General features: G+C 41.9%; 1 protein-coding gene across 3 annotated transcripts in view; it reads left to right on the forward strand.

Annotated features, from left to right (window-relative positions):
* EGF (epidermal growth factor) overlaps positions 1-10,601 on the forward strand; it is an 87,677-nt gene extending 77,076 nt beyond the window's left edge. For all 3 annotated transcript variants that reach the window (XM_048846696.2, XM_048846697.2, XM_048846698.2), the window contains 2 exons: positions 3,835-3,937; positions 7,845-10,601. In XM_048846696.2, the coding sequence (XP_048702653.2) occupies positions 3,835-3,937; positions 7,845-8,071 (330 nt within the window). In that variant the 3' untranslated portion in view covers positions 8,072-10,601. The remainder of the gene's footprint in view (positions 1-3,834; positions 3,938-7,844) is intronic.
* The last annotated feature ends 2,382 nt before the right edge of the window (positions 10,602-12,983 follow it).

The following is a 12,983-nucleotide window of genomic DNA, read 5'->3' on the forward strand; positions in this document are numbered from 1 at the left end:
TCTACATTATGGGCTTACGGCACCTTAGAGACTAACAAATTTATTTGAGCATAAGCTTTCGTGAGCTTTCATTGGAAGTGAGCTGTAGCTCACGAAAGCTTATGTTCAAATAAATTTGTTAGTCTCTAAGGTGCCACAAGTACTCCTTTTCTTTTTGCGGATACAGACTAACACGGCTGCTACTCTGAAACCTGTCACTATGAGCTTGATTTTCATTTACACTAAGGCTACTTTATACTGCTCTGACACAGTAACCAAACCTTAAAGTGGTCCTAAATTACACACTTTGAAAATATGGATACACTGACATTTGCTTTAAGACAGCTTTTCACTGCCAGGGTAGTGTAAAGTGGCCTAAAGCCTTATCTACACACACAAGTTATACAGCTTTCCAGTATAATTAAAGCAGTACATTGCCCCCCTGTCTCCCACCTCTCTGCAGTGTGGATTCAGCACTCATATAGTGGAATAATTTATTCTTGTATGGGAAAGGCAATAAGCTAGACCAATGTAAGGTAGCTGTATTGCAGTATAACTGTGTCCACATTACAAGTTGTATCAGTATAACTATTTCAGTTAAAAAAAACCTCACATCCCTTACCTACATAGTTATACCATTACAAAAACTGCGTATAGACCAGGCCTTAGTGTAAAAGAGGCTCAGGCCCTAAATGTTTTTTGTTTTGTTTTTTAAATAATTGAGATATTAGGTTTAATTCTAGATTTGATCTTGAATAAAAAGTTCCTATCTTGAAACTATTGCACCAAGTCTCCAAGTCCAGAGCGATTCCATTTACAGGCCTTGCCAGGTTTGTTTGTAAATTAATACCTGTGAGGGGCTGGAAGATTTTAAATAGCATGTAACATGTATCTGCTCTGAAGATTGTTTTAAGCAACAGTAAAATGACATTTTGCAAATGGACTGGACTGAAGGCTGTGTTTGCAAGTGGGTGGCCACTGAAACGTGCGGTTAAACATATGCAAGGCATGTTGAATTGACTTGACCATGGTTGCAGCGTGAAATAATTCTTTAGCTGGTGAGGCCTCGTGCTGCTGTGGACCTTTTATTACCAGCGTTTCAGTTGCTGAGCCAGTCGGCACTTTGTTCCTGCAGGTATCAGATAGCAAATGCAATGAATCTGAGCCATGCTGGCACTTGTTCATGGGCAGAGAAGAAAAACACAGTTTGCAAAGTAGCTGATGTTTGGGAAATCAGAAACATTTGTTGGAATCGAGAAAAGCCTGTTGGCTTGGACTGAGAAAAGCCTGTGTATTTGGTGGCCTCCGGCTGATCAGCACAGCCCTCACCAGCATCTGTCCCTGCAGCTAATATCAACTGATGATGACGTTTGCATTGAGTATGGGGGTAATTAAACAGCTAAACAATGAACTGAGTCAACAGAAACAAATCCGACCTGCCTAATATACATTCTAGTGATGAATTTCACCACCTACGTTCTTCTACTGGGGGTTGTAAAAATATATTTAATAAAGTAATTAATTTCAAATGACTTGTTACTGGCTCAGCAAGTAATCACACTGCCCCACTACTATTACTTTCTCTTAGAAGTAGTAGATTACTTTTGCATCATGCATTTAATTTGCTCAATGATGATGTAGCCATGAGGATTAAGTACCATGGCATCTTCACACATACTTGGCATGGGAACAGCATTATTGCCAAGAAAAGCATTGGACAGTAATCCACTCCTACTATTCACTCGGAATTATAAGCTTTGTGGGTTTTATTTAAAAAGAAAATTCAGTTACTTTCTGGGGCAGAGACTGTCTCTTCAGCTGTGCCTTTATTGCTCCCAGCACAATAGGGCACCAATCCTGGTTAGGGTCTTTGGGTGCTACCAAAGTGTAAATGGTTAATAATATTATTTAATAATGACTTACTTAAATAGTGGGTGGATCATATGCTATGAGAATACATGTAATAAATAATGCTACTGATGCTACCTGGAGCTGTAAACTGTTAATGAAATTCACCCCTTTCCTGGTAAATGGTCCCAGTAAGCAGTGTTTGTATAGCTAAAAGAGGATTTGGGGGAATGGAATCTGCTCTCTGATCTCTGGGCCAGGTGCAAGGCAGCTTCCATGCCTTGTCCCTATTTGGGCCCACCCGCACACCCCCAGCTGTGAAATATGTTGAGTTGATGTGGAGCCCACATGCATGTAAGGGGTCTAACGTTTCCCACCAGCTGCAATCAATTGCCATGGCGTCAGTTACTGGAACTGCTTGGGTAAAATGGTTCAGTTACTCCTGCACCCTATGCCAATGTCCTCTCTCTGCCGCCATCCTTCCAGCTGAGGGAGAATGGTTGCAACTAGCGTTGTGCAAAACATGGCAGTTTGCTGCATGTGGGGTTTATGCCAACAATTCCTTCACTTTCACACTAAGGGAGTTCACAACCTTGAGTTTCATATAGACTTTCAGATTCAAATAAACACAAACTCAATTGAAACTGTCAGTTTTCACCATGTTTTTGTCAAACCCACATTAAGCTGTTTATTTTGCAGAGGTTTTTTTGTAGGCAATCTCATAAACCAAGCCAGGTTCACTCAAGAGGTGTGGGATCCTTGGCAAACTGTTGGACGAGCCTATTCTGGGTTTAGTTTATTCTGAGACCTGTAATCCAGCAAGTTTAGCTCTACTTTGAAGCAGCTTTTCAAATATCTGCAACATAATGCAGAGTCCACCGGATGCCTGTTACAGCTGTAGGTCTGGAGATTTTTTGCATGTGAATCAATGCCCCCCAGGCCAACATCAAATATTGCTCCAATTTCTCTCTCCTTACCTTCCCTCTGGCTCTCATCTGTGAACATCCCTCTTCCATTTCCCTCCCCTCTTTTTAGCTATCCCTCACGGCCAGTTTCTCCATTCCCCTTTATCTCTGTCTCCCACTCCTTTTCACTCTGTTCTTTCTGGTTCTTCCCTCACACTGCTCTGTTGAATTTCCCCATCTCCCTTGGGACAGAATTACTCTTGTCTCCTAACCTCCAGAAGGGGCAAGGTCTCCTTCTTCCTTATGCCCATGGAGTATGTGCTAGGAACTAGGAGTCACAATCATGCTTTCTTCCTCACCCGCTCTGGAGGATTTAATCTCTCTCCTGTTCTGAGCTGCTGCCTAGTGGCCATTGCCTGCAGACCTGGCTCTCTGTGCTGCTGAGCAGCTGGTGACTCACTCCCCAAAGAGAAAGGAAGAGTAGGGGGCAGATTTTTACAGGTATGTAGATGCGTAAAGTTGCAGATAGACATCTGGAGATTTACAAAAGTGCTGAGGTGCCTTGCTTGGAAATCAAGGGGAGTTAGGCCCCAAGTCCCTGGGACAGGGCAGAGCCTGTGGGCTGATTTCAGATGCCTTCTCCTAGGTTCCCAAAAGGCTCATTGAAAATGTGCTCAGGAACCTAGGAGCAGACACTTCCAGGGAAATTGGGAGACTTAACAGGTGTGCTTTCAGTTCAGCAACCTAATTAGCTGGAGAGAAGGGACTGGTGCTGGAGGACATTAGGCCCTTTGCTCCACCCTGTGGGCTAAGCATGCTGCCCGTGCAGCACAATGGCTACTGTTTAGAATCACAGACTCTCAGGGTTGGAAGGGGCCTCACGAGGTCATCTAGTCCAACCCCCCTGCTCAAAGCAGGACCAATCCCCAGTTTTTGCCCCAGATCCCCTAAAGGGCCCCCTCAAAGATTGAACTCACAACCCTGGGTTTAGCAGGCCAAGGCTCAAACCACTGAGCGATCCCTCCCCTTATGAGTGTGGCTCACTGTATGTTACTCTGCAAAGAACAATAGACTGTCTACTAGATTTGTATATGTTTTCCAGTTCATTGTTGTGATGGCACGAAACGGTCACAGGGAACGCAGAGCTGTCGATCTAAGGGACTGTGAGACGTCAGATCGCGGTCACTCGTGCTCTTCAGAGTCCGGTGAGTAGGGTTTTCTTTAATCTTTGGCAGCAGCTTTACTTGGAAAAAATCTAACAGCTTTCGCAGCAGAGTGTGTCCTTGTATACAGCAGTCCCTCAGAGTTACAGTACAACAGTATGCACAAAAGAGGTCATTCCTGGCCCCTTAGCGAGGAGGCAGCATTACAATCCGACAGCTTCACAGACAGCTTGGGGTACTGATGTACAAGTGCAGTCTTCATCTTGCAGAGATCTCGTTTGTTGATGTTTAAGAAGGATCTTCTTGCTTGAGATAGAGGTAAATTGCTAGTTACAGTGTAAACAGTTCCAGCCTATAGCGGCAATTCAAAGACAAGGCATAAGTGAGCCACATCCTGAAATGCAGTAGTCAGTTCTGCCAGGAGAATAATGAGGAAGTAAGGAGCCTAGATGTGCTCCTTGAGCCAAAAATACTGCTCCTCTAGTGGGTAGTGAGCCTGAGCAGATGTGATAATTTTACTCATAAACACACTGAGAACTTTGTTCTTTTTTTCACAAAAGCTGTATTTCTTTGTTTATGTCACTGAGTCTCTCCCAATGACTTTGTGTTATTCAGCTGGAATTAATGACATTTACATTTAGATTAAGGAGTCGAAAGCTGCACTGAATATTGAATTCTTAATGTCCATTTGCATTCCCTGGCCCTGATTCTCCACCATATTGGAGGGCAGCAGGTGCCAGGGAGCTGGTAGAGGTGTCTTGATTTCAGGGCATAGCCCTGGCACAAAGTCCTTAACACCAATAGAGTATCAGCCATAGGTGGAGCTCAGCTCTGCCATGCCCCTATGACCTTAGCCCATCCTTGACATGCTCCCTCCTGCCCCTTACATCAGGAGCAGGGGGTAGCTGGTCTAGGAGACAACTTACAGTGGGGTCCCCCATGGGAATCCGGGGCCAGTTTAAGGCCACTTGGCACTAGTAAGCATCACTTACCTCACTGCATAATGCCCATTCAGTCCTTGACCCCTGCTGACACACATCACGTGGTCTGTTTAGTGCCAGTGCTGATGATTTTGTGATGTGTGCACACATTATCCATTAGGAGCTGGGCAGAGACCAGTACTTTCGCGCAGACATCCGAATAACCAGCCATCAGATTCTGAGAATAATAGCACTGTGTTTGTATTTATTTAGCACTTCCATGTTCAAAGCACTGTACAAACATTAACTTTTGAAGCCTCCTCGCAACACCCCTGTAATGCAAGCAACCAGGCGTTATCTGCGTTGTACAGATGGGGGAAGTCTGACCTTGGAAAAGATACACTAAATCAGCGGCAGTCCTGGCATGGAACCCAGGAGTTCCTGACGCTTGTGCTTTTTCATTTAGAGCATGCTGCCTTTCAGCTGTCAGCTGGATTCATTGACAGCTGACCAGGGCTGGATTTGAACTGGCAACTGATGGAGGAAAGGCTCCATGTACTGAACCAGTCCTCTCAGTGCTCATATTTAACTCATGTCTACAGCAGTTATCAGGGAACCAAATTCTCTCTGCAACAATTTATAAACACACAGGGCCAGATTTGCAAAGGTATTTAGACACCTAAAAATGCAGATAGACACCGAGAGAGATTTTCCAAAGAGCCTGACCGGACTAGCATTTTTAAATCCTCCGATTTTCCAAAGCACGAATGTTGTGAGAGGTGGGGATTCTAGTGGTAGAACAGGAGACTGGGAACTATGGCACCAGGGTTCTGTTCCCAACATGGCCTCCTATTTGATGAGAGCCCTTGATCAATTTATTTAGGGTAAAGTTCACCCCTATGCTAACAGGGATAGCAGACACCCCCAGTCCAGTTAAACTGCCATGCTTCTGTGTGTGAAAGGTTAGTCGTTGAGCAGTCATATTGAGAGTGAAGTGGAGATGGGCTTCCACATGGCTATTGTGGAAGTGGGTCAACTGGGGGTGGGATGGAGGAGGAGCAGTGTCATGGTGAAGGGGGCCCAAGGCTATATGCATATTGTGGCCACAAACACGTAAGGAAGATGCTTGCAGAGCTGACAGCCCCACGTTCAGATCCTTTGTTGGAGTATTGGCTGAAGAAGGACTGCAGAGCTGCCCTACATAATGCACCGATGGGTGGTGAATTCCACCCTTAATCCTTCTTCAATTAATTGTACAAAGCTTATTTATTCAGGCTGCGCATGGACAAGGTGAATTTACCCTTTGATTTCTCTAACTCAGTTTCTCTATCTATAAATGAGAATAATACTTAAATGCTTATCCAACTTTTTAAGTTGCTTTGATAAGCGTAGATGAAGGACTCTCTATGGCAGGGTGACCAGATAGCAGATGTGAAAAATCAGGACAAGGAGTGTGTGGGGGGGTCAAAGGTGTCTATGTAAGACAAAGCCCCAAATACTGGGACTGTCTCTCTAAAATCGGGACATCTGATCAGCCTACAAGATGGGAACAGAGTAGTACCATCCATTATTATAGGCTAGTAGTATCGCCTATAGACAAGGATGCCTGACACTTTCCATTATAAGACCCTGTTCTCGGCTGCTTATAACTTTGTCCAACTTTAACTATTTGGGCTGAAATTCTCCATGGCAGCTGTCTGCCTTAAGATTGTGTGTTGTTTTGCTCATGTGAAAATGAATTCTTACACCATTTCCTTGAAGTGCTCATATTTCAATGCTTTATAGCAGGAGTCTGGCCAAGTTATAAGTCTTTGAAAAATTGTTTCTTAAAATCTCAAGCTTTTTCCTCACTTCTGAATGCTTTCCTCTGGAACCTTTAATGTTCTTTTACCACAGGGTTTTATTCGTAATGATACATTTCCAGTTTTGTTTGTTTCACATCCACTCCCTCTCAAGGTTCCCATGAGTTATTCAGGATAGTTAAGTCCCAAGCAGACTGTGAAGAGTTACAAAGTGATCTGACAAAATTGAGTGACTGGACAACAAAATGGCAGATGAAACTCAGCATTGATAAGTGCAAAGTAATGCACATTGGGAAAATCTAATCCCAACTAATGATGGGTTCTAAATAAGCTGCTAGCACTCAAGAAAGAGCTCTTGGAATCATTGTGGATAGTTCTGAAAACTTCAGCTCAGTGTGCAGCAGCAGTCAAAAACGCTAACAGAATGTTAGGAACTATTGGAATAGGGATAGATAATAAAATAGAAAGTGTCAGAATGCCACTATATAATTCGATGGTGTGCCCACACCTTGAATACTGTGTCCAGTTCTGGTTGCCCTATCTCAAAAAGGATATAATGGAACTGGAAAAGGTTCAACAAAGATGATCAAGGGTAAGGAACAGCTTCCATAAAAGGAGAGACTAAAATGATTAGGGCTGTTCAGCTTAGAAAAGAAACCATTAAAGGGGATATGATAGACGTCTATAAAATCATGAATGGTGTGTAAAAAAGTGAATAGAAAATAGTTGTTTATCCTTTCCCATGATACAAAAAACAAACAAACCAGGAGATACCCAATGAAATTAATAAGCAGCAGGTTTAATACAGACAAGAGGAAATACTATTTCACAAAATGCGCAATTAACCTGTGGAACCCATTGCCATGGGATGTGGAGTCCAAAAGTATAACTGGGTTCAAAAAAGAGCTCGATAAGTTTATGGAGGATAGATACATCAATGGCTATTAGCCAGGATGGTCAGGGATGTAAGTAACCCCATGTTTAGGGCAACCCTAAACCTCTGACTGGCAGAAGCTGGGAGAGGAAGACAGGGCTGGATCTCTCAAAAATTGCCCTGTTCTGTACACTCCCTCTGAAGCTCTGATACTGTTGAAGAAAGGATACTGGGCTAGATGGACTAGTGGTCTGAGTCAGTATGGTTGCTGTTCTCTTCTGTTCTGAATTTTCTTGCTAGTTGCTATCCCTGTTCTCAGATGGCTCTGAGTAATATTTATCCATTTCGTCCAGCATATGCACAGCCTCAGCCTGCAACAAACAACAAAGCAGCACAGATGGTAGCAGAAGAGGAGAGACAGCAAGGCTGCCGGCAACATTTTCTCAATGGTAGGAAGCCTCAGCTTGGTGAAGCAGAGAGGAGCCCTCATCAGCTTCAGCGGAGCAGCAGCCCCATTGCCATGTTGGAAAGTGACCTTCACTCCCCAGCACCATCCAGCCTGTTAATGCAGCCTGATTAAAGGGTCCGAGAACTGAGCTGAAGCTGGGGTAGTATGGAACTGAAACTTACAAAGTGAAGCAATATTTTTTCTTTAAACTGTACATTAAAAAAAATACCTTGCCAGTCTTTCCTTATCATCTCTGCTTGGAAGCATTGCCGTGATGACAAGACTAGTGCTAAATATTCTATTACATTTTTAATATCCTGTAAAGGTCCTACTAATTACAGTACTTTGCATGTAAAAGGACACTGGATGAGAACTCACCCCAGGTGGTGACCATTAGAAACAAACATCTTCTGAATGATTTTATTGTTATTTTCGGTGTTTGCTTTCGTCATATACATTCAGAAGTCATGAAAACAAAGTAGGTAATGGTAAGCAGGATGACCATATGGAGAAATTTACTGCAATTCTGTAAACTAAGATGATGCAGTAGAATCAGATAAAATGGTTTCTTCATTAAAATACTACTCAGGGACGCTGTAGGCTGGATGATCCTCTCCCCTATGCTAGTTTTGTACCAGGATACCTCCTTTGACGTTGGTGGAGTTATTCCTCATAGATACTTATGTAAGTGAGAGCAAATTGAGATTCTATACTTTTAAGATTTAGCTGGACCATAAGAATTTTTGTGTAAATGAGCATCAATTATATCCAGCAAGGGAGATGTAGCCTCTGGGGAAATTTATGTCATTTATAAATCTTTCTATCTTCAAAGTCCCTTCAGATCATGAACTGTTTTGTTCCTGGGATGAGACAATGGGCCAGATTCTTCTCAGTATAAATGCACTGGAGTTACTCTCACTTTATATTGATGTGACTGAGAGTGAAATCTGGCTCATTATGGATGGGTCTGGCATATGGAAAGAGTTCCAACCATCTATCACATCAAATACACACATTTTATAAAAAAAATAGGAAAAATCCAGTTTGGATTGATGTACACAAAACCGGCTTGTTTGTGCTGCCACATTAAATCCATGGGATTGATTGTAAACATATAAGAGGATTTATTTTTATCGTAGACATCCAAGCAGCTACAATTTACTTCTAATTATTTAATACCTAAGTAAAACTAAGGTTGTAAAACTTAACAGTTGTAAAGCTCTGTTTTTTTAGAGAGTTGTCACTTAGTCTAGTCGCTTATGATTTCAAATTATTTGAATCCAGCTTATTTGAATTGCTGAGATTGTTTTTAAAGTATTTGCAAATCAGCTATATTACTTATAATATGAATATTCCCATGTGCATCTCCACCCCTCTCATGCAGGCATCTGTTTGCTCATCAGAATCAAACCTCCGATGTTTCTGAGGTTTGTCCTGCACTATTTATGGATCCTCATCTCTAATATCCACTGAGTTGCCCATCACTATTAATAGTGTTATAATTTCTTAATGTAGATAGCTGAAAATGTTATGAAATACATTCACATATATTTGCAATCCTTTTTTTAGAATTCTGCTAAAAAGGCAGGATATATTTCCCATCCATTTATTAAGTTTTGGGTAGTGATTGGAGAAGCAAGTACTCTAAGCAGTTTCAGGACCAGAATCTCCTTTCACTTACACCAGCTTTATACCTGGGTAACTCCACTGGTGTAAGCAATAGGAGAATTGATCTAGTGCTTTCAATGCAAAGTTATGAAACACCTCTTTTATAAAAGGTTCATAAGCGTTAGAGTTGTTTCATTTCTGCTTGGAAATATTCAAATGTGTTTGTAACTGCCATTAACATTAATTGCAATTACAGCTACTCACATGAACAGATGGACTCCTCTGTTTAGACTGAAGTGATTTGAAGAGTGTTAGAACACTAAATAATATACAAGAGGGGACAACCCTTGTACTGAACCATAAGTTCTCAATATGGAGATTGGACTGTAAAGTAAATAGCTAAACTTTGAACAGAGTAGAGATGGATCATAGTCTCCAAGTGTGGATTTGTATCTGAACCCAAACTTCCCAAGACTTTGCAGGGATATTTGTTTAGGGCAGTGATTTCTCTTGTCTCAGTATAAGAATAGAGGCCAGATAGACAAAAAGGTCCTGATTCAGCGAAGCACTTAGTCACATACTTAGGTTCCATTGACCTCAATGAGACTTAAGCATGTGCTTGAAGTCAAGCATGTACTTAGGTGCTTCCTTGAATCGGGATTGAGGGTTGGATCTAAACTTCCTCTGTCTTAAACTGTTCAGATTTTGAGTTTGGACCATCTCTAAAACAAAAGTGTTTCAAATGCCTTAAAAATTGTACAGTTTCAAATCCATGCTTCACAGTCTTTCTGCCTTAGTTTTGTATGAAGTATCTCATTTCTAATTTGGTAGCTTTCACTGGAGAGTTTTGAAAGTCAAAAGTATACATTTTTACAGTGGGGGTACTGGTGACGATAACATTAACTGATTTGTTTCCTCAACTCACATAGATCTAAGCAGAAAATGCTTTTTAGTGCTAAAACCACAAGGAAAAGACAGATATATAAATATAATATATTTGGTTTATTTGTATGTTTATAAACTTTGTGATTTATAAAATAAATAATTCCTAGCATTTCCATTGTTTTGATAGAACATAGTGCACAATGGTGGCTTAGATTTAATACATGTCACATTTACTAATAATCCAAACCGGTACCCCATAGCTGCAAAAACTAATGTGTATGTACAGCATGCACGGATATGGTTCTTCTCTGACTGTTTAAAGGATAATCCTTATTAGTGTAAATCCTCCATACCTCAAGATTAGATCCCAGCCTTACTAGAGTATCAAATAAGTGTTCAATGTGGGATTTTAGCTATACAACTCTTGTAAGCAGTGAGAAGCTGCATGATTAATTCCTCATGTACTCTGCTGAATATTTACTCCTTTCTGTGCACACAAGAATGTTTCTAAAATGATCTTTTCTACTTACATGTGTAGAAACATGACTGATGGTCTTAGGCTACATTTTCAAAGTGGTCCAAGGTGTTAGCCTAGGATTTACATTGAAGTTAATGGGAGCTGGTGAACTGAGCGTATAAAATCCCACATTGGCAGTAACATGGTTAAGGAGAGCTGGAAAGCCCAATTAGCCCATTTTGTGGCACCTGGAGGGGAGACAGGTAATTAAGGATTAGATCCAGCTGGGGCGAATGGGACTGGATAGTTCCTGTAAAGGAAGACTGGAAGACCAATAGGGGAGAACTGAGAGTGGAGAGCTGCAGTAGGTAACTTATACCCTGGGTCTGACCCTGAAGGAGAGGGCAGCAGGAGCGAAGGAGTTCCAGGTGACTGCCAGAGAGGCTTAGAAGCTACTTAAACATGGACGCTTCCTCTGCAGACTGGTGAGAAGCTACCCAGGAAGCTCAATCTCCAAGAGGAGAGGGTGTGATCTCAAGGAACAATCTGCAAGAGGGGCATGGTAGGAAGTAGTCCAGTGGAAAAGCAAGGGGTTGGGAAAGATTGATGCCAATGTCTTTATATGTGGTTCCTGGCTTGGAACCTAAAGGAATGGGTGGGTCTGTGTGCCCCTGCTTAAACCCAGCAAGGAAGTTTATTAAGGCCTAAAACAGGGGTAGGCAACCTATGGCACGCGTGCCAAACGCTGCATGCGAGCTGATTTTCAGTGGCATTCCCACTGCCCGGGTCCTGGCCACCGGTCTTGGGGGCTCTGCATTTTAATTTAATTTTAAATGAAATTTCTTAAACATTTTAAAAATCTTATTTACTTTACATACAACAATAGTTTAGTTATATATTAAAGACTTATAGAAAAAGACCTTCTAAAAACGTAAAAATGTTTTACTGGCATGCGAAACCTTAAATTAGAGTGAATAAATGAAGACTCAGCACACCACTTCTGAAAGGTTGCCAACCCCTGGCCTAGAACAAGCGAAGAAGTTACTTGAAGATGCCAAGGACTGTATTACCTTCACCGAGGGTGATTGACATCTTGATCTATTGGGCTCCTTAGCACCCTGAGAGAGGAAAAGGCTACCGGTGACTTGGCTGGAGGGCTAAGGTTGCAGCAAATGGGCTAAATGGCAATTGGTCCACCAACGAAGGAGGGGAAACTGAGGCAGAGTTGTTGTCATCTGGTTTTCCCACAAGGGTGCGCTGAAGATTGAAGGCTCCCTCCAACATCGTCACATAGCTATATCCCTGCTCACCTCTTTTCTTATCTGATCAGCCACTGCATGTGTCAAAATCCCATTGAAGATAATGAGAGTTCTGTAAATGGAGCAGATGTAGAACTGATCCCTAAAAATATACTGGTAAACTTAGCGTTTTATGAAATTAAATTAATATGCATCATGCTAAGCTTTAGAAAGAGGAATTTTAAAACAAAAAGTGAAAAGCGAGACTAAGATTAGTTACAGAGAGATTTCTGCAGGAGGAGAGAACCATTTAGGGGTATAATCCTGTCTTTATTGAAGTCATTGGCAAAACTCCCATTGATACAAGAGAGCTAATATTCATTATAGGCAATGCAGGTAGTATCACTTATAGGCAAGGTTGCCTGACACTTTTTATTATAAGATCCTGTTTCTAGTTACTTAAACCTTCACCAAACTTTACCAGTCCAGGCTTAAACTTTCCATACTGGGTGACTGCCTCAGTCTGATTTTTTTTCTTTCTAAAAACTTCAGCAAAAGTGATTTAGTGGCTTTTCAGAATTAGACGGGGGGAGGGTGGGGGAACATATTGTTTTGCCCCCTGTTACAAATATTCTACAACCCTTTCTTCGAGAAGCTGCATTGCTTTCATCCTTTGGGGCAGGGACTTGAAATTTGGTGGTGTGGGGTCAGCTTGGTTTTAGGGATGCCTTTTGCTGCACAGATGCCTTTTGCTGCACAGATGCCTTTTGCTGCACTGTGAAAAATTGCCCATGTGTTGAGCCAAACTTGCATATTCTCAGTAGTGAAACTCCGTGGAGTTTGGCGGCTAAATTAT

The sequence above is a fragment of the Caretta caretta genome, chromosome 4 (genome assembly GCF_965140235.1).
Source record: "Caretta caretta isolate rCarCar2 chromosome 4, rCarCar1.hap1, whole genome shotgun sequence".
Lineage (NCBI taxonomy): Eukaryota > Metazoa > Chordata > Testudines > Cheloniidae > Caretta > Caretta caretta.